General features: G+C 43.2%; 2 protein-coding genes across 8 annotated transcripts in view; both read left to right on the top strand.

Annotated features, from left to right (window-relative positions):
• Nucleotides 1–6,250, top strand: part of LOC121544775 (phospholipase DDHD1) — a 43,909-nt gene extending 37,659 nt beyond the window's left edge. For both annotated transcript variants that reach the window (XM_041854916.2, XM_041854917.2), the window contains 9 exons: nucleotides 1,751–1,860; nucleotides 2,321–2,427; nucleotides 2,526–2,788; nucleotides 2,991–3,066; nucleotides 3,202–3,351; nucleotides 3,640–3,704; nucleotides 3,805–3,977; nucleotides 5,453–5,662; nucleotides 5,799–6,250. In XM_041854916.2, the coding sequence (XP_041710850.1) occupies nucleotides 1,751–1,860; nucleotides 2,321–2,427; nucleotides 2,526–2,788; nucleotides 2,991–3,066; nucleotides 3,202–3,351; nucleotides 3,640–3,704; nucleotides 3,805–3,977; nucleotides 5,453–5,662; nucleotides 5,799–6,025 (1,381 nt within the window). In that variant the 3' untranslated portion in view covers nucleotides 6,026–6,250. The remainder of the gene's footprint in view (nucleotides 1–1,750; nucleotides 1,861–2,320; nucleotides 2,428–2,525; nucleotides 2,789–2,990; nucleotides 3,067–3,201; nucleotides 3,352–3,639; nucleotides 3,705–3,804; nucleotides 3,978–5,452; nucleotides 5,663–5,798) is intronic.
• A 5,838-nt stretch (nucleotides 6,251–12,088) lies between these two features.
• LOC121544774 (fermitin family homolog 2) overlaps nucleotides 12,089–26,239 on the top strand; it is a 68,216-nt gene continuing 54,065 nt past the window's right edge. For 3 of the 6 annotated variants that reach the window (XM_041854914.2, XM_041854913.2, XM_041854911.2), the window contains exons 1-2: nucleotides 12,091–12,393; nucleotides 15,468–15,625. In XM_041854914.2, the coding sequence (XP_041710848.1) occupies nucleotides 15,469–15,625 (157 nt within the window). In that variant the 5' untranslated portion in view covers nucleotides 12,091–12,393; nucleotide 15,468. Of the gene's footprint in view, nucleotides 12,394–15,467; nucleotides 15,626–26,239 lie in introns of all 6 variants that reach the window. The other 3 variants (XM_041854909.2, XM_041854910.2, XM_041854915.2) reach the window with 3 other exon arrangements.

The raw sequence follows: 26,239 nt of genomic DNA, 5'->3' as shown, positions 1-26,239 counted from the left end.
TGTCCACATACTTTTGGTCATGCAGTGTATTAAACTGTACTTGCAGTATTCGGAGTATTCCTGTGTTATTACTACTGTGTAAGGCCTATTCTAGGTACCCAGACAGATGACATACCTACTTATAGCTCTCTAGTGCTGTATATATAGCCTAGAAGGTTCTGGAATAACAGAACGGCCTGAGGTTGGCCCTATGCAGTAACACAGAGCGTGCTGTGTCTCTCTCTCCTTCTCTCTGTCGGGGGCTTAGGGCCGTTAAGCAGGTAGCTAAAGTAGACCAAGTCAGGCCAGCCCAGACTCTAAGCCTCATTCCCTACACTGCTGGGATTAGGCTATTGGCCTTCCATCAAGCCTCGAGGAAAGATCAGCCTTCACACTCCTCTCTCTCTCTCTCTCTCTCTCTCTCTCTCTCTCTCTCTCTCTCTCTCTCTCTCTCTCTCTCTCTCTCTCTCTCTCTCTCTCTCTCTCTCCTCCCCTCTCTCTTCTCCCTCTTCTCTCGCTCTCCTCTCCTTTCTGCTCTCTCTCCTTTCTCCTCTCCCTCTCGCGCTCTCTCCCCTCTCCCTCTCCTCTACCCCCTCTATCTCTAGAGGCTCTCTCTTTAGTATCTCACTCACCACTCAAACACTTTCAATTGACAACACTCTTCTTTTCTATCTCTCTCTCTCAACCTACCACCATCTTCTCACTTCCTCTCACCTCTCCTTCCATACCTCTCCTCTCACCTCTCCTTCCATACCTCTCCTCTCACCTCTCCTTCCATACCTCTCCTCTCACCTCTCCTTCCATACCTCTCCTCTCACCTCTCCTTCCATACCTCTCCTCTCACCTCTCCTTCCATACCTCTCCTCTCACCTCTCCTTCCATACCTCTCCTCTCACCTCTCCTTCCATACCTCTCCACTAAGAATAATGGCTGCTTGTTCTGAGTGGCAGGGCAGTAACGGCAGCCTCTCTCTGTATGATCCTCCTCAGGTGTCAGTGTTTTTTTAAAAAAAAATTATTTTATTTTTTTGTTAAGACCGTTAAAGCCAGTACTGCGACCCCGTTCACCAGTTAGCCACTTGAGATAACCTAGCGTTGGCTTGCACAGTTTATCCTGCTAGCCTCTTTAGCATAGAAGCCTACTATACAGGTGCATAAAAGCCCACCAGACAGACTGCATGAAAGACTGCATTAGCGCCAGGCAGTGTCACAGACCAGTTCACCTAAGGCCGATGTCACTCCCAGGTCATCCCTTTTATGTCAACAGCAGCCACTCTCCCATTGTTTGTGTATCTAACATAGTACACTAACGTAACCTGCTAGCAGCCATTGTGAGTGACTGGACTGCGTCAGTGAGCGGTGAAATGGACACACGTCATCCCTCTCAAACACATAGTCATTAAGTGAAGGGGAGAGCAAACACAAGGCACAAAGGATTTCCTGGTTGACTTGGAGAGGGGTAGACTAGTAGACAGTGTATTGACCATATTGTAAAGCTATTCATTCATTCACCCAGCAGCAATGAGGTACCGTCTGGTAGCCTTCTGCTGCGAGGATGATTGCTCGCAATGAAGTGTGATGATGTTCGGTTGATGCACTGTTTGTCTGTCTGTTAGTGTTTTTTTTTTTTTTTTAGTTGATCTAGGACACATAGATTAAAGGCTAGTTAAAAAATAAGACACTTTTCAAGACCGAACAGCAAGAAACTATTCATATGCATTATGCATATAGCAATTATAAACTGTCTGTGTCATCTGTGTCTGTGTGTCCAGGCTAAGGGAGGCAGTAAGGAAGATGGAGGAGAAGCACTTTTCGGAGTACACAGAGGAGTATGTGGAGTTCCTGCCTGTGGAGTGGCGCTCCAAACTGGCACTGGATGGGGGTAAGGCGTGTGTTTGCTTGTGCAGAGTGTGTCCTCAATCCCAATTGAGCTGAGTTGAGAGAGCAGCTGCTGTCCTCCACTAGCATCCAGGAGGTGACACCCACCTTGTGATGGCGTGGTGAATTTAGGTCACACTTGTGGAACCACAAGCCAGGCAGCTAGGTTACATCTCTCACATGGAGTTCCATGTGCTGTCCTCTGCCCTACTACTCCTGTCCTGTCTCCTACGCCCTCTAATTTCCTATTCTGTCTATGATGCACATACAGTACTGAGTATTCTATATCTATACAGGTCTTAGGCCTTAACTGTTTTAGCCAAGTGAATGGAAGGTTGATCTGAATACAAATAGATCTATAGAAGTATAGAGGATAGACGAAGGCTTACTCATAGAAAGTATCCACTGTCAGACATATATTTGTATATGTTATTGATGGTTGAATTGTGTGTGTCTTCCTGTAGATACGGTGGACTCCATCACCCCAGACAAGGTGCGAGGACTGAGAGACCTGCTCAACAGCAGTGCCATGGACATCATGTACTACACCAGTCCCTTGTACAGGGACGAGGTGAGACTGAAACACACACAATGCGTTTAAGCTCTCAAATCTCACTTGACATCCATATTGGCCCTGGCTAATTGATACCACTCTCTCTTCATCTCCAGATCACCAAGGGCCTGACGTCGGAGCTGAACCGCCTCTACACCTTGTTCTGCTCGAGGAACCCTGAGTTTGAGGAGAAGGGGGGCAAGGTGTCCATCGTGTCTCACTCCCTGGGCTGCGTGATCACCTTTGACATCATGACAGGCTGGGACCCGGTGAGGTTCTGTCTGCAGGAGCACCAGGAGCTGGAGGAGGCGCTGGACCTGAGATGGGTCTCCTACGAGGAGAGAAGACTGCTGGAGCAGCTGCAGCTAACCAGGAACAGGTAGGCAGGGTGGTGAGTAGTGGGGTGAATGGGATGGGATATGTGTGTGTGTTTGTCTCTCTCTGTCACAGTTGAGATGGCTACCTAAACTGTGTCTACAGACACTAGTGGGGGTGTGTGTAGGAAGGAGTGGGGTGTGAGTGGTGTAGGTATTTTGTTAATGGTCTGAATATTAACAGTATTACTGAAACTCTCTCCTCAGGTTACGAGAGCTAGAGGATCAGCTTCAAGGCCTGGAGGCCTCCAAACCGCTAGCACCCCCTGCTCTTAAATTTAAGGTACACTGTACTAACTGCGCAAAAACAATCCCTTCAACTGGGACACAGGATCCAGGGTGATAATAGCAGAAAGTAACAAGATGACTAAGCAAAGAACTGAAGGAAAGATGATGTCTGTTTCCTCCTCTTCCCCAGGTGGAGAATTTCTTCTGTATGGGCTCTCCCCTGGCGGTGTTCCTGGCCCTGAGAGGGATTAGACCAGGGAACAGTGGAGAACAGGACCACATCCTGCCTCGCTCCATCTGCCAGAGACTCTTCAACGTCTTCCACCCCACAGACCCTGTGGTGAGACACACACACAGATACCCTACAACAGGGCTACACGAGGGCTATTCTATTACAGTCCTGGAGGGCTGAAACACTTCTGTTTTTTGTTTCTCTCTCTCTCGTTCTAAATCAGTCCCTGATTAGAGTGGAAGAATGAACATCATCCATTCAGGACCAAATTTGAAAAGCCCTGCCCTACCCCTTACCTCACAGCACTTCTTAGAGCCTTCATTATCTTATGGATGATTAGACCCAGAGGAAAGACAGGGTGATAGACTGACTATGATTGGTTTGTCCTTGCTGCAGGCCTACAGACTGGAGCCCCTCATCCTTAAACATTACAGCAACATTGCACCTGCACAGATACACTGGTAAGAGGTCATTCATTCTCCCAAGGTGAATCTGTATGTTACATATAAACTGCTGAAACTACGACTTTCTGTATGGACAGTGGTGTTTTTCTTCTCCCAGGTGTAGTGCTGTAGACCCCACACCATACGATGAGATCCGGCCGACGTTCATCAACCCACAGAAGGACCCGACGTCAGACACGGAGAGCATCCCCAGCCCCTCCACTTCCCCTGTCCTGGCCAGGAAATACTACGGAGAGTCCATCGCCAGCATGGGCAAGGCCAGCATACTAGGTACGTCTGTCAGTCTTCTGGTTGATTCTCTGTCTAGAGCCTTTTTGCCTCAAATCACCTTGCACATTATTATTACCTTAAATATTTGAATATGAGTGCCTTCGTTACCTGTGCACATGATGCAGATTCAAACTCTGGGTGTTCTACTTAATTGTAAGATTACCTCACTCAGCAGGTTCCCATAGATTTTACATCCAGTCATTTGTACAGCAGATATTCGTAGACAGCACAACATGTCCTGAGTAGACAAAGCAGGTGGTTCCATTCACAAGTACGTCAGCATGTACCCAGCATCTTGTGATGGAGTTGACATCTATTAATGGACACACTCCATACAGTATTTCCATCACAGACCCACCTGTCTGATCATTTATGACATAGGCACCTCTGCCATCTTGTGGAGAGAGCATGTAAAGACCAGAGCCATACTACTGGGCTAGTCTCCAAAACTCCACCCTAGGCAACAGTGACTAGGGTCTGGTTTCAATGATGGCCTCTTTTGGCAACTTTGATAAGCGGGAAAAAATTGTTCTGGGGTGGGTCCTCTTCCGACAGACAACTCTCCCAACAAATCACGAGGCAGACATGCCAGAACGTCATGATTCGAAACCAAATTTGCAGGGAAAAGCTTTGCAGTGGTTTTAGTGAAGGTAGTTGCACTCATTAAAAAGAACCTCTTATCTCCATCTTGCTAGATACCATTTTGTATTTTATTCAAGCGGATAAGGTAGTGACGTAGGTCCTCTATGCCAAACTGATGTTCTATTACAAACAGAAGCTGTTAAGCCTGAGCATTTGAAAATTCTGGGAGGCAACCCGTATGTCTAGGGTCTACTTCACTCACCTTTGTCGCACCCTGTCTAAAATGTATCTCTCGCTCTCTCTCTCTCTCTGTGTCTGTCTCTCTCGCTCTCTCTCTGTGTCTGTCTCTCTCTCTGTGTCTGTCTCTCTCTCTGTGTCTGTCTCTCTCTCTCTGTGTCTGTCTCTCTCTCTGTGTCTGTCTCTCTCTCTGTGTCTGTCTCTCTCTCTCTCTCTGTGTCTCTCTCTCTCTCTGTGTCTCTCTCTCTCTCTCTGTGTCTCTCTCTCTCTCTGTGTCTCTCTCTCTCTCTCTGTGTCTCTCTCTCTCTCTGTGTCTCTCTCTCTCTGTGTCTCTCGCTCTCTCTCTCTCGCTCTCTCTCTGTGTGTCTGTCTCTCGCTCTCTCTCTGTGTGTGTCTCTCTTGCTCTCTCTCTCTCTCTCTCTGTGTGTCGGTCTCTCGCTCTCTCTCTCTCTGTGTGTCTCGCTCTCTCTCGCTCGCTCTGTGTCTCGCTCTCTCTCGCTCGCTCTGTGTCTCGCTCTCTCTCGCTCGCTCTGTGTCTCGCTCTCTCTCGCTCGCTCTGTGTCTCGCTCTCTCTCGCTCGCTCTGTGTCTCGCTCGCTCTCTCTGTGTATCGGTCTCTCGCTCTCTCTGTGTGTCGGTCTTTCGCTCTCTGTCTAGGAGCGGCCAGTATAGGTAACAGTATAGGGAAGGGGATAGGAGGGATCCTGTTCTCTCGGTTCTCCCGCTCCGCGCCCTCCGGAGTGTCCTTTGGCATCGAGGGTGGGACCCCAGAGGAGGAGGACCCGAAGAGGACAGTCGACAGCCAATCGGCTTACGGCCTGTCGTCCACCTTGTCCCATTCCCCCTCCACCCTCATAGACCCCTCAGGTTAGTTCAGCTACATTTCAACCCCAATTACACTTTCAAGAATAATTGTATTGTAGTCCATGTAATAACAAGTGCCTTTTCATAATATTTGCCACCCTTGATGTATTCTCACAGTGAATCTATCTCTGTTCTACAGTTGAAATGGAACGCCGCATTGACTTTGAACTCCGTGAGGGCCTTGTGGAGAGCCGCTATTGGTCAGCTGTGACCTCACATACAGCCTATTGGGTCTCACACGATATTGCGCTCTTCCTACTGACGTTCATATACAAGCAGGCCAACGTGCCGCCACCCACAGAAGACAGTCCTGACCCAGAGTTAACATACAGAGAGAGACCCCATGTCAACACGCGCACAACATAACATCTCTATCACCCTCTGTTACTCCATTCTCTCTCTCTCTCTGTATACTGACACACCTCTACTACACAGACCGTACAGTTTAGGATGGATACACACACATTGGATTATGCCCCCCTAAGGGGGTGCAGCCTTCCTGTCACCGTTATGACCAGTGTAGCTCAGTTGGTAGAGCATGGCACTTGCAACGCCAGGGTTGTGGGTTCGTTTCCCACAGGGGGCCAGTATGAAAATGTATGCACTCACTAAAACTGTAAATCGCTCCGGATAAGAGCGTCTGCTAAATGACTAAAATGTAAAAAAATGTAATGCATGCTCTATGAAGCATGGGGGCATAGTAGGATCCTCTATGTATCCTCCCAGCCAGTCCAGCCGCCAACGAGTATGTCAGAGATTCCATTACACGCTACCGAAGGGGTGTCCTCTTCCTCTAAGATCACTGTCTGAAACTGCTGCCCTCCCGGATGTACCCATCTCCCCCATATGTAGCAGCCATGGTTCAGCCCAGCCCAAATCTCTCCTCCACAGACCCTGGAGGAGAGGATGTACAAGTCAGCCTGGCCCCCTCAGTAAACTCCCTCATCCTCACTGGTCTGTCTCGTCTTACCCTATGCTTCCATCTACAAGGACCTGGGCTGAATACTGGGACCCTTAGTCTCAAAACCTTCAGTATGTCACTGTCTGAGCAAACTCAATGCAACTTTCAAAGGGGTCTAAACTTTATTTATATATTAGAATGTTAATATATTTCCCTAAGAAAATAATACGGCATAGTTAATATTATTTTTCTTTGTTTTGGATATGTAAAGAAAAAGGGGGCGACTATGAACTTGTCTCTAGTTTTTATTTTGATATTCCACAAGGACGCTGTACGAGTTACTTATTGTTTATTACCATTTGACTATCAAGTGACTTTTTCATAGAAGTATCGATCAACAGAGATCTACAAAAAGCAATTTTTGTTTCTTTTTACACTACAAAGTGACAAGAAGACTCTGTATAACAGCATTACCTTATGTCTTTGGTTTAATAACTTAATGGTGCTGTGTGGCAAACTGTTTGTTTTGGTTATGAGGTACATCTTTGCGTCCAGCGAGTGTGTGACAACGGCTTGACTCTCACTTGACGTTCAGATGACGTTCACACAATGTCAGCAGAACATTCAAGTGACAGACGTACATCCATGTGAAAGTCAAGCTTGATAAGTGTAATTTACCCTGTAGCCAGCCATGACCAGTAACTTACCTTATTGTCATTAAATGTCATTAAGTTTCTCTTTTAGTCACCCAGGAACCATGTAGGTCCTTATACGGAGATTTGAAATGTACCCTCCATTTTATGTTACAGGGCAACTTTTCAATCTAACCAAAACACAGGTGAAATCAGTTCAGATGGATAGTCTGAAGTCTGATAAGTTCCTTTTGTATGCAATGCAAGTGTCCAATCAAAAGAGAGATCATGTCAGTGCTTCATTCTGTGGTTGGACAGAGGAGCTGTAACTCAGAGGGTCGAGCCAGTAGAAACTCTCCTCAGAAACCTTGAAGGTTATAAACAGAAAGGGACCTTCAGATGCCTACTATTTGCATTGATACCCAGATAAAAGAAAGTATATATATATATTAATCCAATTAATTTTTCAAGACCATTTTTGAATCTGTAGTAGTGTTAATGTAGATCCCGGAATCCAGCAGGTGGCCAAATATCTCTTAATGTCATTAAGTTATTCTGTCTGCTTCACTCTTAGTGGCTAAGCGAGAATGAACAGAGCATGTTGAAATCCAAGGGCATTTTCTCTTTAGTAAAGGGCTTCAGGTCAGAGTTATTCAGCTTTAGTTGCTTTTCCCAAGAACAATATGCAAAACTAAACAAGCTCAATAGATTTATTTTTTATGGCTCGCAATGAGAAACATGATGCCTGAATCACTTTGCATCCCATGTGGTCCTTTTAAATGTAAATGTGTCTCATCAGGATTATTGCAGAGTGTTCCCAACAGCTCTGAAATCCTGAAGCTGCATTCAGATGGTCTGGCGCTAGCTGCTCACTATCTAAAAACACATCCCACACGGCATTTGTTTTTTATATGAACAGTTTTATAAGATGATAGATGCAGGATGATGAAATGGAACTAACCTCAAATTAATGTGTGTGCTGCTGACTGAACATTGTCATTGTAGAGTTCCCTATATGTCCTATGCTTTGTCATCAAAATAAGTCTCAACTGAATTGTCTAATAATCTGTATGGCACAAGCTCTTGCTAACTGTCCCAGTGGTCTTGTAGTCCACAGACTGGATTTATTTGAGTAGTTTATAATGTAGATGCATGATGTGTATGTGAGAGTGGGGCCTATTTTGTGAAGCGGACTTGGACCAGACTTCCTTGTAGAGGACCAGAGAACAGCTCTTGAAGTCATGGACAATAAGGTAAAATTACTTGGAGATGTTCAGAATGAATGATGATGGTGGACCTTACACATTCTCAATGGCTTGAAATTGAACAGGACCCCTTTTAGACATGGCCCTTATTGCATTTTGTGTGTTTGTGTTAAATGTCAATGACAAACAGGTGAAAAACGGTGCCTCTTCTCTGCCATATAAATCAAGTTGTTTCCACATCGGGCAGTCATGCAACTATTCTCTCTTATAAAGGGTTTGAACACTCCCCACCATGTTGTTTTGAGTGTACTGATCAAGGACAGTTCAACTGATGGCTCTGCATGCTAAATGATACTGGCTGGGTATGGGGGCAATTTAGAATGATGGTTGTAGGATGTTTTGTTCGTGGGCTGTCATAGTTGTGGTCTATTAAAGTTTCGATACATCAGGCCAGCTATCACAAGGTGAACCTCACTCAAATAAACAAGCACAGAATGATAACTAGGTTCAGAAATACATTGGCTAAAGAGCTAGGTTTGTTTAAATGGTGTGCTGTGCGCATTCTGTTTTTTGTTCTGTTTTGATAATGGTCTTGGGACTCGTCAGAGGTTTCACAAACCTTAGGGATATGTTTGTTATGTTCTCTCACCATTCATCTCAGCGCCAAGCATCTAGTGAAGTCAAAGTACAGTAGCTAGCTGGTCTATCCAAGAGTCACCCCTAGTTTAATGAGAGCTTTGGATGACCTTTGAACCCTAAGGGGTTGTCTGTAAAACAAGTTGTGTTCTGTAGGGCACACCGTAGCAAAATGTTTTGCAACGGAATATAGACATCTGTGTTCTTATTGGACAAGTTCAGGTAGTACCTCCCTGTTTCACTCTGTTACAAAACATTTTCCACCAACTGAACATGATCCACGGCTTTCGCCTTTCAGATTATGTCCACAGAATGAGAGGTACCATCATCTAGGAATGTCTTGGTCGACTGTATAAACAAAACCTTTTTCAATAAGACTGTTTAAAATGTTGTTAGTTTGACTTTGAAAGGATTTCTGCTGGAAAAGTGACTGTCCCTAGAGCTGTGCAATTACCCACCATGCCTGAAATGGATTCAAACTGCCATCCGAAACACTATTTCCTTTTTATTAAAACATATTTTTTTTATATATATACAATGGCTTCTTTTATTCTGTATTCTTCTCCCATCTGCTGCTTCTAAATGTGTTCTGTCATGTCCCAAGGAGGATATCTGAGAGGAAGGCCTGTACTGAAGTCTGGTCTGGTCTGGTCTGTCTGAATGAGAACTGCTTAAATGTGTGGGAGGGAGGTCTGGGAGTAGGCTGAGGGAGGAAGATATTCTCCAAATATTTAATGGGAAAGATTCACTAGTTTCCAACTCCAGGTTTTGATGGAGCACAATACTGCTATTTGTTTCGTTTGAACCATACATCAAATTCTTTCCTCGGCCCCACAGACTTTCCACCCCACACCACAATAGCTGATTGATAGTTAATGAATGGAGCTTTGTGTGATTGAAGATATGGGCCTAACACTTTTTATGTATCTAATGTGGTACAGTAGTAGAATCCAAATGCAGTTAAGCAATATCTGTAAAGCAGAGATGGGATTAGTTAAAAGTTAAGTGAATGCAACATCAACAAAAAACGACAATACCCATTGTTCTAGGTTTGGCCACAAGATGGCAGACCTCCCCATGTAGTAAAACAATGGCCCCCATTGACCATCTGGTCATCACAGACCTCTCCAAGTCGATTTCCTCTCTCGATTAACAATGAGGCAATTAGCATGACACAGTTACTCAGTTACTAGTTATTACTGATCAGCAGCCCTGCAGTGGTCCTTATGTCTTAGCTATTAGCAAGGGTTTATAGGGTGCTGTACTTCAACTGCCCTTCTCTTAGTTTGTGCAGTACTAACTCCTAGTTAAATCACACGCAAATACCCTGGCAGTGAATTTTAAACTACTTTCTAACTATGTTTATATGTCCATGTCTAGGAGGGTTTGCCGTAATAGTGATTGTAGGCTATATGTCATTTGATTTGTACAAAGTAACACATTTCCATTGGACAGTGCCATATCCACTTGATTACAGACGTTGTTGTGAACTTCGTTAGAAGACACAGTACAAGTTCCACATCAGTAATTAACTGTCTGGAATTGATTGAGACTATTTTAGTGACACCCCCGGTGATGTGTGAAAGCCAGACTCAGTACTTTCTTATAGGGCACAGCAAGCTCCACTCCACCTAAGTGTACCGTCTCTCTCCTCTCCTCTCCTCTGCAGCACCAGTTCCCACTCCACTCTCCTGCGCTCCCTGCATCTGACTCAAATGTTTACCCGGCAATTAAAACAGCCTATATAAGGCAATGGGTCGGCTGCCAGACTCTGACGAGAGGGTCAGAGCAGCAGGAGAGAAAGGTTATACATTGTTTCATTGCAGACCATAGTGTGAGGCCCAAACTCCTTAGCTGGAGCTGGAGAGCTGACACTAGTGAGAGCAGAACACTGGAGGAGAGACAGAAACCCTGATGATTCATGCCTTACCACCGACCACTTGGAGCAGGAGAGCATGCTGCTGTACAGAACAGCAGATGCAATGGAAAAAAAATTGACAGCAGCTCAATCTTTGCCAAACTAGCCATTTGTGTTGCTATGGCTTTGAATGCACATCAACAAAGCCAAACAAATGAGTAGTTTGGCTAAATATATAATTATTCTCTAGAGTGGTGGAAACAGTGTGTGGATAGAAAAATCTGTACAATTCCACACATTGATATGTATTTTATTTAGTTTACAATGACTAATAACTACTATCCATGCACACTCAACAGGGTATTCTTTCAAGGCTGTGGCTGTGGATCCGTCAATAGGGTTTGATTCTTTATAACTCATGCCTGTTGATATATCAAAGTGTAGACCTACAATCCACTCCTAATGTTGATATTTGAATGATGTACCAGAAATGAAAATACAGGGAGAGAGTTTATCTTGTTTTATTTAGCTCAAGAAAAATAATGAACAGATAGAATGTGTGGGTCTGATAAGAGGAGAGGGTAGGAAACCATTTAAGGAAAACAAGTGCAATGCCTGTTATGTTAAACCTTTTACATGCGTTTCATCAACAAGGAGTGATCAGAAGCTATTTCCAAATCATATTTCAGGCTGCACACTGGACATTTTCTAACATCTTTACCAGTGAGAGCGCCATAGTGCGACGTATTTTAGACTAGTGGGCTCAGTCTCTGGATTTGATACACTGTAGAGGGGGGGCTTTAGAAAGTCTGTTCTAAATGAGTAATTGTGTGTAATTCCCTAGGCGAAGACCCCTTAGCGGTCCCCGGATGTACCACCGCAAGCGCCATACTATTTCCATAAAAGGCATGCAGCAGCGGTTCTGTGCGCTTGTTATTCCCAACCAAACTGTTGAATTTTCCACAATGGGTCAGTTATGAATGAAAGCATGGAATAAAACACGACAGACAAGAGCGTAGTTTTAACTTTCCCAATGTATTTCTAAATAAGAGTGCGTGGTTGGGGACATAATTTAAACTCCAAGCCTGGTGGTTAGAAAAGACCAGCGAGATGATAAAAATGACATTGTACGTAAATTCCCGCGTCACACAAGACCCCTTTCAATTAAAGATTAAAAAAAAGTATGGAAGGAGCAGGGGAAATGACCGTGCGGGTAATGTTGGGAGAGGGGCACTGCTGAACCGTTTGAAAGGAAAAGTCGATTGAAGCTGGAGCAGTGAGTGACGTTATCTTTTGGAAAGAGGGAGGGAGAAAGAGAGACTGCTGGACTCCATTAGCTGAAGCCAGGAGGCACCTTAGGTTACTTCAATTGGACGAGTTCTTTGGGATTTTCTCTTTGAATATACCCAGATAGCCTACATGATTTAGAAAATAACAGGTTGACTATCGAAACCTCGGGAGTTTAAGTGGCTTTTTGGATTTGGGTTGGTGTATTTGAGAAGGTGAGTGGACACAACATTTTCGTCCTCAAAGCTCAATAAATGTAGTTCTTCTTTTTGCTCACTGCCCGCTCGGGAATATGAAAATATTGACTTTTGTACGCCAACTGCAGATTTAAAAGGACTGTTATATCTGGTAAATAATGTATGATTCTAACTCCCTTTTACTCGTTTAAACGTATTATTTTGCTCATTTATGGACATATTTAAGTGAGTTACACTGGTTGACCAGATTCCGTGTGCTCTCAGGAGTTCTTGTATGGGGCTGCTTACGTAATCAACTTCATATATGTCAGGGTGTCTTTACCGTTAGAAAAAGCAGGTGAACACAAAGAAAGACGGGAAAGTATTTGTATTGAAGTTCAGATTGCCATAACCTTTGTTCTTTATTGGTTATCGATTAATTGCGTCCTTCACATGTAGCCTTAAAGGGGCAATTTGTGGTTGTTACATGCATTTTTGGATATATAAATTAATTATATGTACCCATGGATTCTTGCAGAATATAACTTATTAATGCCTCATGAGCTTAGTTCAACTGTCGTACCCAATCAGAACCCAAAATATGTTTGTTTTACTCCAATGTTTGTGAATAGTCGATGTAAACAAACACTGTATAGCCTCAAAACATTGTTCAAACTATAATGTTGATATCATTGATGGTCAGTCCTTGCATCCATAGTTATGTCTATGAATTGGAGTGGTTACATTTCTCCAGCCCCATCCCTCAACTTTTTACCGAAACGGGCGAGGAGGTTGCGTTGTTGTTTCAATCGCTGACTGGCTTTAAAACGTATTCATGACTCCAATTACATTGAGCCATTGGACATCCCTTTATTTTTAATTATTTAATTATTTAACCTTTATTTAACTAGGCAAGTCAGTTAAGAACAAATTCTTATTTACTATGAAGGCCTACCAAGAGGCCTCCTGCTGGGATGGAGCTTGGATTAAAAATATAGGACAAAACACACATCATGACAAGAGACACCACAACACTACATGAAGAGAGACCTAAGACAACACATGGCAACACAACATGGTAGCAACACAACATGGTAGCAGCACAAAACATGGTACAAACATTATTGGGCACAGACAACAGCACAAATGCAAGAAGGTAGAGACAACAATACATCACGCGAAGCAGCCACAACTGTCAGTAAGAGTGTCCATGATTGAGTCTTTGAATGAAGAGATGGAGATAAAACTGTCCAGTTTGAGTGTTTTTTGCAGCTGTTTCCAGTCGCTAGCTACAGCGAACTGAAAAGAGGAGCAACCCAGGGATGTGTGTGCTTTGGGGACCTTTAACAGAATGTGACTGGCAGAACGGGTGTTGTATGTGGAGGATGAGGGCTGCAGTAGGTATCTCAGATAGGGGGGAGTGAGGCCTAAGAGGGTTTTATAAATAAGCATCAACCAGTGGGTCTTGCGACGGGTATACAGAGATAACCAGTTTACAGAGGAGTATAGAGTGCAGTGATGTGTCCTATAAGGAGCATTGGTGGCAAATCTGATGCCCGAATGGTAAAGAACATCTAGCCGCTTGAGAGCACCCTTACCTGCCAATCTATAAATTACGTCTCCGTAATCTAGCATGGGTAGATGGTCATCTGAATCAGGGTTAGTTTGGCAGCTGGGGTGAAAGAGGAGTGATTACGATAGAGGAAACCAAGTCTAGATTTAACCTTAGCCTGTAGTGTTGATATGTGCTGAGAGAAGGACCGTGTACTGTCTAGCCATACTCCCAAGTACTTGTATGAGGTGACTACCTCAAGCTCTAAACCCTCAGAGGTAGCAATCACACCGGTGGGGAGAGGGGCATTCTTCTTACCAAACCACATTACCTTTGTTTTGGAGATGTTCAGAACAAGGTTAAGGACAGAGAAAGCTTGTTGGACATTAAGAAAGCTTTGTTGTAGAGCGTTTATCACAACATCTGGGGAGGGGCCAGCTGAGTATAAGACTGTATCATCTGCATATAAATGAATGCGAGAGCTTCCTACAGCCTGAGCTATGTTGTTGATGTAAATTGAGAAGAGCGTGGGGCCTAGGATCGAGCCCTGGGGTACTCCCTTGGTTACAGGCAGTGGCTGAGATAGCAGATGCTCTGACTTTATACACTGCACTCTTTGAGAGAGGTAGTTAGCAAACCAGGCCAAAGACCCCTCAGAGACACCAATACTCCTTAGCCGGCCCACAAGAATGGAAGGGTCTACCGTGAGGCAAATGCCCCGATGCCTGCCCAAATGCTCTGTCTAAGCGCAAATATGCCTCGCATGCAATACAGTTTTGGAAACATTTGGAACTTAACTTTCATATAATTTTTCATATACAACAGATACTCTTATTGTCACAGTTCAGGAAAGTTACACCCACCAGTATTTTGAGAAACATGCCATCCAGCCGGAAATGTGGAATGGAGCGGTCCAATGTAAATGCGAGCGCAAGGTAGAGGATGTCATAGCTGATGCGGTGTGTGAGAACAGCAAGGTGAACTGCTAAACTGCTCACAATAAGTGTATATTTTTTATTTGTAAGATTCTTTGTTACTTAATTGAAAGTTAAGTTCCAAAGGTTTCCAAAACCATATTGCTAGCGCGGATTAATAACGTTTCTAAACGTTAAATCAACGTCGGGATTGTAGTACACATGGAGCCAGTTATCCTCCCTACCAACAGCTGAGAACCCAAGACAAGGACCGGCTGTGAGCCACCTTGTGCCCCTTGGGTTCTCAAGAGCTAATGTAGCCTTGGCTATAGCCATATCCAAAGCATGCTTCAAATGGCCTATAAGAAAACTCACATATTTGAGTTATGATTCAAGAAACAGACACTGTTGGAAGTAATGGACAAGCACAACATTTTTACCAAATCAAAACACTAACACTTTGATCGGCTATGGTGGTGTGGGTCCTGTGCTTCCTAAAGTCACTTTCAACCTGCATATGTCAAACCTAACGAATGTATGGCAAGCACCATTTTGATACATCTGTTTATTGTTATTTTTTTAAACCAGTTGAATGGAACAGTGTTTATTCTTGGGCAGTTTTTCCTAATTGTTGTGATTTGTGGCAGGATGGCGCTGGACGGTATACGGATGCCCGATGGCTGCTATGCTGACGGGACGTGGGAACTGAAAATGCACGTGACAGACCTCCATAGGGACGTGTCTTTGAGGGTCACCGGCGAGATCCACATCGGTGGGGTCATGCTCAAACTCGTGGAGAAACTCGGTAAGAGATGTTCAATGCACTCTTTATGTCCAGCTTCTTCTTGAAGAAATGTGCTTATGTCCTGTTTTTATTCCCCATCTTATTCAAACTATTGGAATAGAACAATTTGGATATTGATTGATTTATGTCAATGTTTATTTGGTATTTTCTGTTGATTTATGCTTCTATTCAGATGGGCAATTTCTACAACATTTGTTTTCTTTATGTGGTTGACTAAGGGGGAGGAAGGCCATAGTCGGTCACGAGGCAATGTTCCTTGGCCCCTGTCCTCTCTTCCTCCCATCTGCAGCTGGGTTATGTCTGTCAGTTATGTAGTCATATTTGTGAGGCAGTAAATTATTTTCTTTGCAACATTGTTACTCAACTGACAACTGGAATGCCACTTCATCTAAACACCATTAACAGATAATAGCAACTCGTAACCAGTGAACGACGTGTACTAAACATACAGGCTACCCTGTTGGCTTAAGTGGGAATTCAGAATCTATCTAGCTTGTAATGTTTTATGATATGGATATACTGTAACTTCTCACATATTCTATCACATGAGAAGCACCATCAGGTCAACCACTTCCAATGGAATTATGCTGCCATTTCACAAGTTTCTGAGTGAGAGATTGGACAGAGTGGGCATAAAATCTCTCTGTTTCAGCATGTGGAACACTGGGTTGTTTCATGGTGAAAAACATCACGATGGCAGTGCATTTTGGGACTTGACAGTGTGTCTAAAGCGCCTGAATACCCAACATTCCTCCATTGCACAAGATTTTATTCCCTGACCTGCTCATTTCCGTGTTTTAGCCCTCCTGTTAAAGCTCAGTATAATTGGGGCCTTTGTTCTCTGTGGTCGTCTGTGCTGCATTTAAACCAGGCTCATATGCAGCACTGCTGCTGCACAATGTGGGAAAACAGTAGTGATGGGAAGTTCGGCTCTTTTTACTTACTCAGAGCTTTTCGACTCGTTCAGTCAAAATAACAAATCTTTCGACTCATTTCATTCATTGGAGTCAGTTTTGCCCAGAGTACGCAGGACTCCCTACCGGCAGGCAATGAATGAAAACTCGAAAGAGTCATGATTCTACAAGTCTCTCGTTCACGTCGTTCACCATAAGGGGCTTATTGGAGCGGTCATTTGTGACTGAGACTTGTAAAAGTGTGCTTTAAACAGTGTACTGTTGTTGATTGCTAGGCATACAAATAAGATTATTTCTTGATGAAACATGGTCTATTTGTGGCCGCAACCGCACTATATTGTGAACGACTCTTGGCGGAATGCATTGCTTGACTGCCGTGAGGGTGATAAGCACATATCGTTTGTGTTTTAGTTTGTTGAGCAAAGGCTGTGTGTATGTTTTGGTTCTACAAAGCTGTGTCCATCATTACATTCAATAATCAAATCATTGCATTCGTTCTTGCTCCATGCGATCAATTGTCAGTTCTAAATATGTATTTTTCTTATATTTTCCTGCGAAGACTTGTGTGGTTGTATGAAGCTGAAAGCTCAGCCCTTCCCCTTGTGAAGGCTTGCATTTTGTTACAGTACAAGGGTGTGTGTGTGCTTTAAAGGGGGTTGTCCAGCTTGTTGTAATATTTAATTAATTTACTGCTCTTGTTATTGGTCAATAGGTTGTTGTTGTGTGTGTTTATGGTACTTTTCTGAGTCCACAAATTATGTTGTGCTTGGTCCTGGCTACCTTTGGTCTTGTGTGTTATCTCCAGTGGATTCCAGTGGTTTGTGTGTGTGTGTGTGTGTGTGTGTGTGTGTGTGGTTTGATGTCCATGGTTGTTTAGAATAGTTTGGTTCAGCTGACCATGACTGGTAATTGTTCTTGTCACACTGAAACGTACACTGATTATACCAAACATCAGGAACACCTTCCTAATATTGAGTTGCAACCCCCCCCCCCCCTTGGACTCTACAAGGTGTTGAAAGCGGTCCACAGGGATGCTGGCCCATGGTGACTCCAATGCTTCCAATGCACAGTTGTGTCAAGTTGGCTGGATGTCCTTTGGGGTGGTGGACCATTCTTGATACACATAGGAAACTGTTGAGCGTGGAAAAATCCAGCAGCGTTGCAGTTCTTGGCACAAACCGGTGCGCCTGGAACCTACTACCATATCCCGTTCAAAGGCACAAATCTTTTGTCGTGCCCATTCTCCCTCTGAATGGCACACATACACAGTCCATGTTTCAATTGTCTCAAGGCTTTAAAATTATTCTTTAACCTATCTCCTCCCCTTCATCTACACTGATTGAAGTTGATCTAACAAGTGACATCAATAAGGGATCATAGCTTTCACCTGGTCAGTCTATGTCATGGAAAGAGTAGTTTTTCCGCCAACTTTACCATACCACAAACATTTGTCTTCCTTTTCTTTGTATCTGAACGGTATTGCCAGTTGAAGGCATCTATCATTTTTACATTTACATTTTAGTCATTTAGCAGACGCTCTTATCCAGAGCGACTTACAGTTAGTGCATTTTTTTTAAAAATCAAATTGTATTAAACTCCCAAAGTCATCCAATCGTTGTAATACATTTGAAGCAATATGATGATCATTTCAGCAGCACTTTGATTGGGACAGCACTATCGCGCTGCTTTGAGACAAGCGTGGGGACTCGTCTTGATAAATCAATCAATGTACGTTTTTTGTTTTCACGGAATCTCCATTTGGATATTGGTTAAGCTACAATTAGGCTGTGGAAATGTTATCTAAGTTGAGGTGAGTGCTCAAGATCATCTTGTCTTGTTGGCTCATTTATTAGAACATTTTGCCAGCATGTTTTGTGGTTTAACAAGTGGATTATTTTGCTCTTCAGTCGCTAAGTAGCCTAGGCCTGCTCCCGACCAAAAGCCTATGACTTCACTTGTCTCAATCAATGTGATTTTGTTTAACTGAATCTCCATCTGTATAGGCTATTTGGTTAATTGGTTTCAGGCTGGGCAAATAAGTGGAGGTGGCATAGCTCATCTATTCGTTTGCTTATCTATCACTGATCAGAAACATTTAGCTTGCAATAATGTAGCCCAAATCAAGTGTAGGCCTATTTATTTTTGCTCAATCGCGTATAGGCAACTCCAAAACTCAGCGGAGGTTGTGAAATATGAACATGAGTCGCATGATTTTGAAAATAGGATTGCTATTATTTTCTATCAGTATGAAGATACTCTCAATGTAAGACATTACGCCTGCTCCCTAACAAAGTGGAGTGAGGGTAGGAAGGGGATGAAACGTGGATCAAAAAAGCATGGGCTTGGGCTATTTTTCAAAATCTATATATTTTTGAAATGACAGCGGTTCCACACGTTCCCGTGACACAAGTTGTGTGGAAAAATATTATTTGTATTTTATTTTGTTATATTCCATTAAATTCTTACTACAAAATATGTGTTGACTGTGATTGGGGTAGGTGTGTTTGTCTGTTTTAATGAACAAAATAATGAACTATTGATTTCATTCATTTGGACGAAACATAATTAAACCAAAAATATGGTATTCTATTGTTTTGAAAATACATTTTATTAGTCTTAATGTTTCTTAGGACCTGCCTAAATGCATTAATAATGGATGTATTTTTGATGGTGTATATTCGATAGATTTATTAAAATATACACCCACCCACATCTGCACACCACTACTACCACTCGACACTGGCATGCGCACAGAAGGTATAAAAGGCATATGCAGGCAAGAATGTGGTCAAAATGGCCAGGTTGTAAAGGGGGACATATAAACATTGCAACAACAAAAATGTACAGGCATAATACCGTAAATCCTATGTGAAAGCAGTAAAAGCAACACTGGGTGGCGTAGCACAGGGGTTTTGTGTTTTTGTCTGCATGTGAGGAGACACATCTGAGAGGAGCAAAAGCCACATTTGCTGATTGCCCCGAAGACTCCCCATTGTCCAAATAATTGTTAATCACCAGTGGCTTCAATATCTCCTTGATAGCAGTAAAATACAACCTGACCTATAGAAGCACTGCAGCTGAGCTAACTAACTCATCCCTTCAGTCATATTTACTTCTTAAGCCATCTATTTGTGTAGTGTTTGTTTTAATTACCCCTCTGTGAGGAATGATTGGCAAGTTAAAAAGTTCAAGTAGATGCTATGGTTATCCTCAAACAGCCCCCATATATGACAGGTTGGTGTTTGGGTGCACCTTAGATAACATGGGGACATTCAAATAGGTCTAGTCAGGTTGTTTTCCATTGTAATCATTAACCCAGTCTCCCTACAGACTTCACACATGGCTACTCTCCTCCTGTTATGAGTACAGTATGTTGGCCTTGTTCAAATATTGTACATATGACCAGCAGGGAAACCAGTAAGTAATGATCAAGTATGATCCACATTTAGAGTGGAAATCAACAACTTACACTAGATAGAGTGGGATCATGGGAGCCTCACATGATGAAACTAACTGTTGTGGGCAAATCCCTTTCATGTGACACTGGTGTATTGTGGGAAAAAGCGGCACCTCTGTGTGTGTGTGCTTTCTCCCAGCTGTACGTGACCTCGTTTCATGCCTCCCAGTCCACCCACCTCTCACTGGTGACATTGTTGAATAGTTGAGTACAGACTCCTCTGAACTGCACTCAAGTGCTTTGGTCACATGTACAGTGCCTTGCAAAAGTATTCATCCCCCTTGGCGTTTTTCCTATTTTGTTGCATTACAATCTGTAATTTAAATTGATTTTTATTTGGATTTCATGTAATGGACATACACAAAGTAGTCCAAATTGGTGAAGTGAAATTAAAAAAATAACTTGTTTCAAAAAATTATTGAGGAAAACCTGTTTCAGTCTTCCATAGATTTGAGACTGGGACAGAGGTTCACCTTCCAGCAGGACAATTACCCTAAGCATACTGCTAAAGCAACACTCGAGTGGTTTAAGGGGAAACATTTAAATGTCTTGGAATGGCCTAGTCAAAGCCCAGACCTCAATCCAATTGAGAATCTGTGGTATGACTTAAAGATTGATGTACACCAGCAGAATCCATCCAACTTGAAGGAGCTGGAGCAGTTTTGCCTTGAAGAATGGGCAAAGATCCCAGTGGCTAGATGTGGCAAGCTTATAGAGACATACCCCAACAGACTTGCAGCTGTAATTGCTGCAAAAGGTGGCTCTACAAAGCATTGACTTTGGGGGGGTGAATAGTTATGCACGCTCAAGTTTTCAGTCTTATTTCTTGTTTTTCACACAAAAAAAATATTTTGCATTTTCAAAGTGGTAGGCATCTTGTGTAAATCAAATGATACAAATCCCCCAAAAATCAATTTTAATTCCAGGTTGTAAGGTAACAAAATAGGAAAAATACCAAGGGGGGTGAATACTTTCGCAAGCCACTGTTGGCATATGGACTCTGTGATTGGTTGAATGAGAGTCAGATGGTTGTCTTGGTGTAGGCAGGTTCTTTTAGAGGGCGGCCTTGTGAAGGTAGTCTATCAGCACACACACAGATGCCACGCACTTCTGGCACACAGACACAAAGGGTGTTCTGTCCCAGTCTCTTACACACACACACACACTCCCTTGTGATTCTGTTAATGTCTAAGGGTACAGTCCGTGGCATGTGTTGCGCTGCATTGTCACACACACATACTGAACTAAGATTCCAGGACCTCTCATGGTGGTTTTACAGCTACTGTTTACAGCCCACATTCAAAGCACAACCCTTTACCAGCACAGTTCTCTCATTTATTGTGTATAGTGGGTGGGGGCATGTGTTAACATGCATGCTTGAATGTGTGCATAATATGTGTGTGTTCTGTCTTCCATCCGTCAGTCCTCTCCATTCCCTACAAAGCAGTGACTATCCCCTTTACATCAGAGGCTCAGATGGGGAGCTAGTAGCTACAGCATAATGGATTCAACTGTGAAATGCCAGGAAAGCACTTTGCCATTGATTACAGTCTTCATTCCCCCCTGGTCTGAGGAGAGTGGTATTTCAGGCTGCATGATTAAGAACCCCCCTCTGCTCGCCCCCTCACTCATTACTTAATTGTTTGTTTGTGTCTGCAAAATTTTTACATTATTACTTTGTTCTTTTCCAAAGTGCTTCCTTTGAAAGCTTTCTGTTGGAATCGAAGAAGGGGAAACAAACATCTGACTAAACAACATTAGCTGTGGACTTTATTTGATGAAGATCGAACAATTGTCATACTGTACTGTATCAACCATTGTAGGAAGTCTAGTTTATCTGTAGAATTTCTATTAGACTTTGGCTCACTATCAACTTCGGGTTCATAATCAAATATGGTTAAAATGGTCCAACTTGATTTCACACTCAACCATGAGCTTTTTTCTGCTGCATTGACAGTTCCCATTGCCATCATCTTCATCTTACTCAATTTCCACACAGTAAACCATGATCATTTGCCCACCACAGCAGTTTTCATTGCCGGGCATCACCTCCATCTAATCCAAGGCATTTCAGTAGCCTTTGTCATCCTAACAAATCCTAGTGAAGTATTAACAGTGCCTAGATAAAAAAAATATATATATATATATATATATATATACACTACCGTTCAAAAGGTTGGCGTCACTAGAAATGTCCTTGTTTTCGAAAGAAAAGCAATTTTTTTTGATCAAATTGATCAGAAATACAGTGTAGACATTGTTAATGTTGTAAATGGCTATTGTAGCTGTAAACGGCTGATTTGTAATAGAATATCTACATAGGCGTACAGAGGCCCATTATCAGCAACCATCAGTCCTGTGTTCCAATGTCACGTTGTGTTTGCTGATCCAAGTTTATCATTTTAAAAGGCTAATTGATCATTAGAAAACCCTTTTGCAATTATGTTAGCACAGCTGAAAACTGTTGTGCTGATTTTAAAGAAGCAATAAAACTGGCCTTCTTGAGACTAGTTGAGTATCTGGAGCATCAGCAATTGTGGGTTCGATTACAGGCTCAAAATGGCCAGAAACAAATAACTTTCTTCTGAAACCCGTCAGTCTATTCTTGTTCTGAGAAATGAAGGCTATTCCATGTGAGAAATTGCCAAGAAATTGAAGATCTCGTACAACGCTGTGTACTACTCCCTTCTCAGAAGCAAACTGGCTCTAACCAGAATAGAAAGAGGAGTGGGAGGCCCCGGTGCACAACTGAGCAAGAGGACAAATACATTAGTGTCTAGTTTGAGAAACAGGCGCCTCGTAGGTCCTCAACTGGTGTTTTGTGGGTACTATTTAATGAAGCTGCCAGTTGAGGACCTGTGAGGCGCCTGTTTCTCAAACTAGACACTCTAATGTATTTGTCCTCTTGCTCAGTTGTGCACCGGGGCCTCCCACTCCTCTTTCTATTCTGGTTAGAGCCAGTTTGCGCTGTTCTGTGAAGGGAGTAGTACACAGCGTTGTATGAGATCTTCAGTTTCTTCAATTTGATGTTATATTAATCAACATTTTTTTTTATTTTCTTTCGGAAAATAAATGAAATTTCTAAGTGACCCCAAACTTTTGAGTGTGTTTGTGTATTTACAGTGCAAGATCTGTTCTGGCCTTTACACAGTGTCCAGGAAGGGACAGCCACTGGCCTTGTGCTCTTATTGTTAGCCTATATAATGGAGGCCTGTCTGGCTGGCAGTTGGCCCCACTTTTACTAGCACTCAATGCTAATGCAATCCCTGGAATCCTGATGCGCTAACACAGACATCATTAAATGGGAGCGAGGCACATTTTATACAGACACAGCCAGCATTCGTAATGTATGTCTGGCTCTGGTGTCGTGGGCCGTCTCGCCACGTGTCCATCAGACCGGTACGGCCTGCCCCTTCCTGTGAGCGTGGGGATGCAAACACTCCAGCAAAATGTTGTTCTGCACAATCTTTTTTTTTAAAGAATGCGTTGTGTAATGCTGCACCATCCTGGAAAAAGTCCCTGTTTTCTGTATCAGGGCTCCAAGAAAAGGGTTTATTAGAAAAGCCAAATATCCGACTTTAGGGAGTAGAGGAAGTTACTTTGTTAGTATACAGTACCTCTACCCTGAGTGATCTCTGAGGGAGGGGGAGAGTATGGAGGAAAGTCACAACTCTTATTATGTAAAAGGCGTGTTTGAGTAAAGTAATGTTGCCCCTCCAACCTGGGTGGGTATAGAACTTTCCTACTGGGAGTCAAAGGGGCTTTGACTCTGGCTCTACTATTCACCCACAGTGTTGTTGCCCCTGTTTAGCGTCATCCTGACAGCTGTGTAGAGGGGAGTAATCTTCACCTGCCCTTAAACACTGATCTAAGGTTGTTTTCCCGTCCTAATGGTTATGGTTAGGATTCGAGGAGGGTAAGCTGATCCTAGATCTGTGTTGTAAGGGATGGAGAAGTGGCGGTGGGCTGGTGGGGCTTGGGGAGGAGGGGGATAGAGGGGAGGGGGTCTTTGTGACGTGAGACACGGCGCTAGAATTCCATAGTCTTCTGTGGCGCAGGAAATTACTTCCAGGGTTTGGCATGTTCTCTGGAAGCTGCAATGCCGTAATCCCAATACCTTCTGCTGCGTGCTTCAGCTCTTTCCCCCTCTCTCTTTCTTACACATCTGTCTCTCTTTTGTTCACTCTGTTTCTTTCTCTTTGGACCTACCCCCTTTTTTAGAAAATGTATTGCGTATGAAGAGCCTGTGCCCTGACAACTTTTTCTACAGAGGTTTTATTAATTGAGAATCCATGTCCCTGGAATCATTTTTGGGGTGTATATTTAGAAGTGCGGTATTGTTTTAGTAGTTGCCCTCTGCCCTTCAAATTTTTATAATAATAATAATAATAATATGCCATTTAGCAGACGCTTTTATCCAAAGCGACTTACAGTCATGTGTGCATACATCTTTACGTATGAATGAACACTACCGTTTTTATAGAAATGTATGTATTTACTTCAGCTTTTAATGTGGAAGCAAAGGTCTGCCTGGGTATGTTTGTAGTATAGGGCGTTAGTAAGCGATTGAGACCAATTGGCGCTAACCAACTGACATTTCATTTTGAGAGGTTTTCCTAGTACTTCAATCAGAATGGCAGGTTTGATTGGTCAGTTTGTGTCATGGTGGTGTTTTGGGCGGTGTCCCCACTGACCGGCCTGTCCGTTGGAGGTGGTAGTGACCAGATGAAGATGGTCAGTGTTAGACAATGTATTAGGGGGTTTGTGAGGAAACGGACGCGATTTAACGCAGGATGTGCGACTTCCTGTGTAATTTTGTTTCTTAACATCCCCTCTGCTCTCCATGTTTAGGGGCTTTCTGGACGGATACTTCCCAGAATTTTCTCTTGCTTGGATTGAGGGTCTTTACTACCTACAAAGAGAAATAATCTCCCTTATATAGAATCACGAAGTATTGCAAATCTCTCTCATTGTTTGCTATACACGCTTTGTCATCTCACGTATCGTGTTGCCATGACTCACAAATCAGAGGTAACACGTAGAGATTGAGTCGTGACTGTGAAGCAGTCTTGTCCATTCGTCAGAACCCTCCACAACCACAGCTCCCTGCAGAGAGTGAGAGAGGGCCTCACTGGAACAGGCGATAGCCCCACTCTGCTCTGCTCTAATCTATCATACAGGAAGTAGTTAGGCTAAGTAGCAGCCCTGCCCTGCCCAGAGCTTCCTGTTACGTAGCAAGATCCTGCTGGGATTTAGCCCCCCCCCTTGTCAAAATCAGAGCACTACACTACAAATTGCAATTACTACCCTAAATTGAGCGTAAATCACAATGCAATGCGGTTCCAAAAATTCCCTAAGATGTCCGTGATATCTAGAACTCGCAATTATATTCTCGCTCTCCCTCCCTCATGCTAGCAAATTGTCAGTTCTTGGACCGTTCTGTGTCTGCTTGCGTCCTTGCTTTTATTTTTTAATTAATAATGTTTGGCATCTCAAACATGCAGCAGAAAGGCCTTTCATGGCTCCACCTCTGGGAATCAGATTCTGTTGTTTTCGTTGTCCCCCTCTGTCTTCTCCTAGTGCTGCCTGTTAGTGATGGGGGAAAAATTGCTACAGGTACATTTTGGGATATTATTTTTGACAATATGTCGGTTTGACAATATCACAATATTATTTTAGCGCTAGTTGGCTGTACCTGCACCAAAAGTCCAGTATTTTTCCTTCATAGCTTGTTTTCAGCACTTTTATTTCCATGACTGATCAAAAGTCTCCTGGCTCTCTCTTGTCCCTCTGCAGCAGACATATGGTGAGCAATATGTTTGAAACATTGAATTGCAATAAAATCACAGTATCAAAGCGCAATGTATATCATATCGAGGTCCCTGGCAATTCCCAGCCCTACTGCCTGAGGGCTAGGCTGTCCTCTGTCCTCCCACCCAGGCAAGGAACTGTCTGCAGGCCACATTGTCGGAGAAACACCAAGCACCTGCGGGTCAATGAAGTAAACCAATATGGCTTTTATCGTTTTGGTCCCTAAGCTATGTTACATTCCAAAACCCTGTCACCTTTAACTCTATCCTCATTTACTCCCTTCTATTCATCTGAGAAAACGATTCTATTGCTTTCACCTACTATCAGAGCTGTGACTGGGCGTGAGCGAGGGTAGAAGAGAGGGAACAACTCTTTGGGATGTGCAGCCCTGGTCTGTTTTCCCTCCCTTTCATACCATAGATGGCTTCTAAA

This window comes from Coregonus clupeaformis, chromosome 29, assembly GCF_020615455.1.
Source record: "Coregonus clupeaformis isolate EN_2021a chromosome 29, ASM2061545v1, whole genome shotgun sequence".
In the NCBI taxonomy this organism is placed as follows: Eukaryota; Metazoa; Chordata; class Actinopteri; order Salmoniformes; family Salmonidae; genus Coregonus; species Coregonus clupeaformis.
This window is presented reverse-complemented; position numbering and strand designations above follow the sequence as displayed.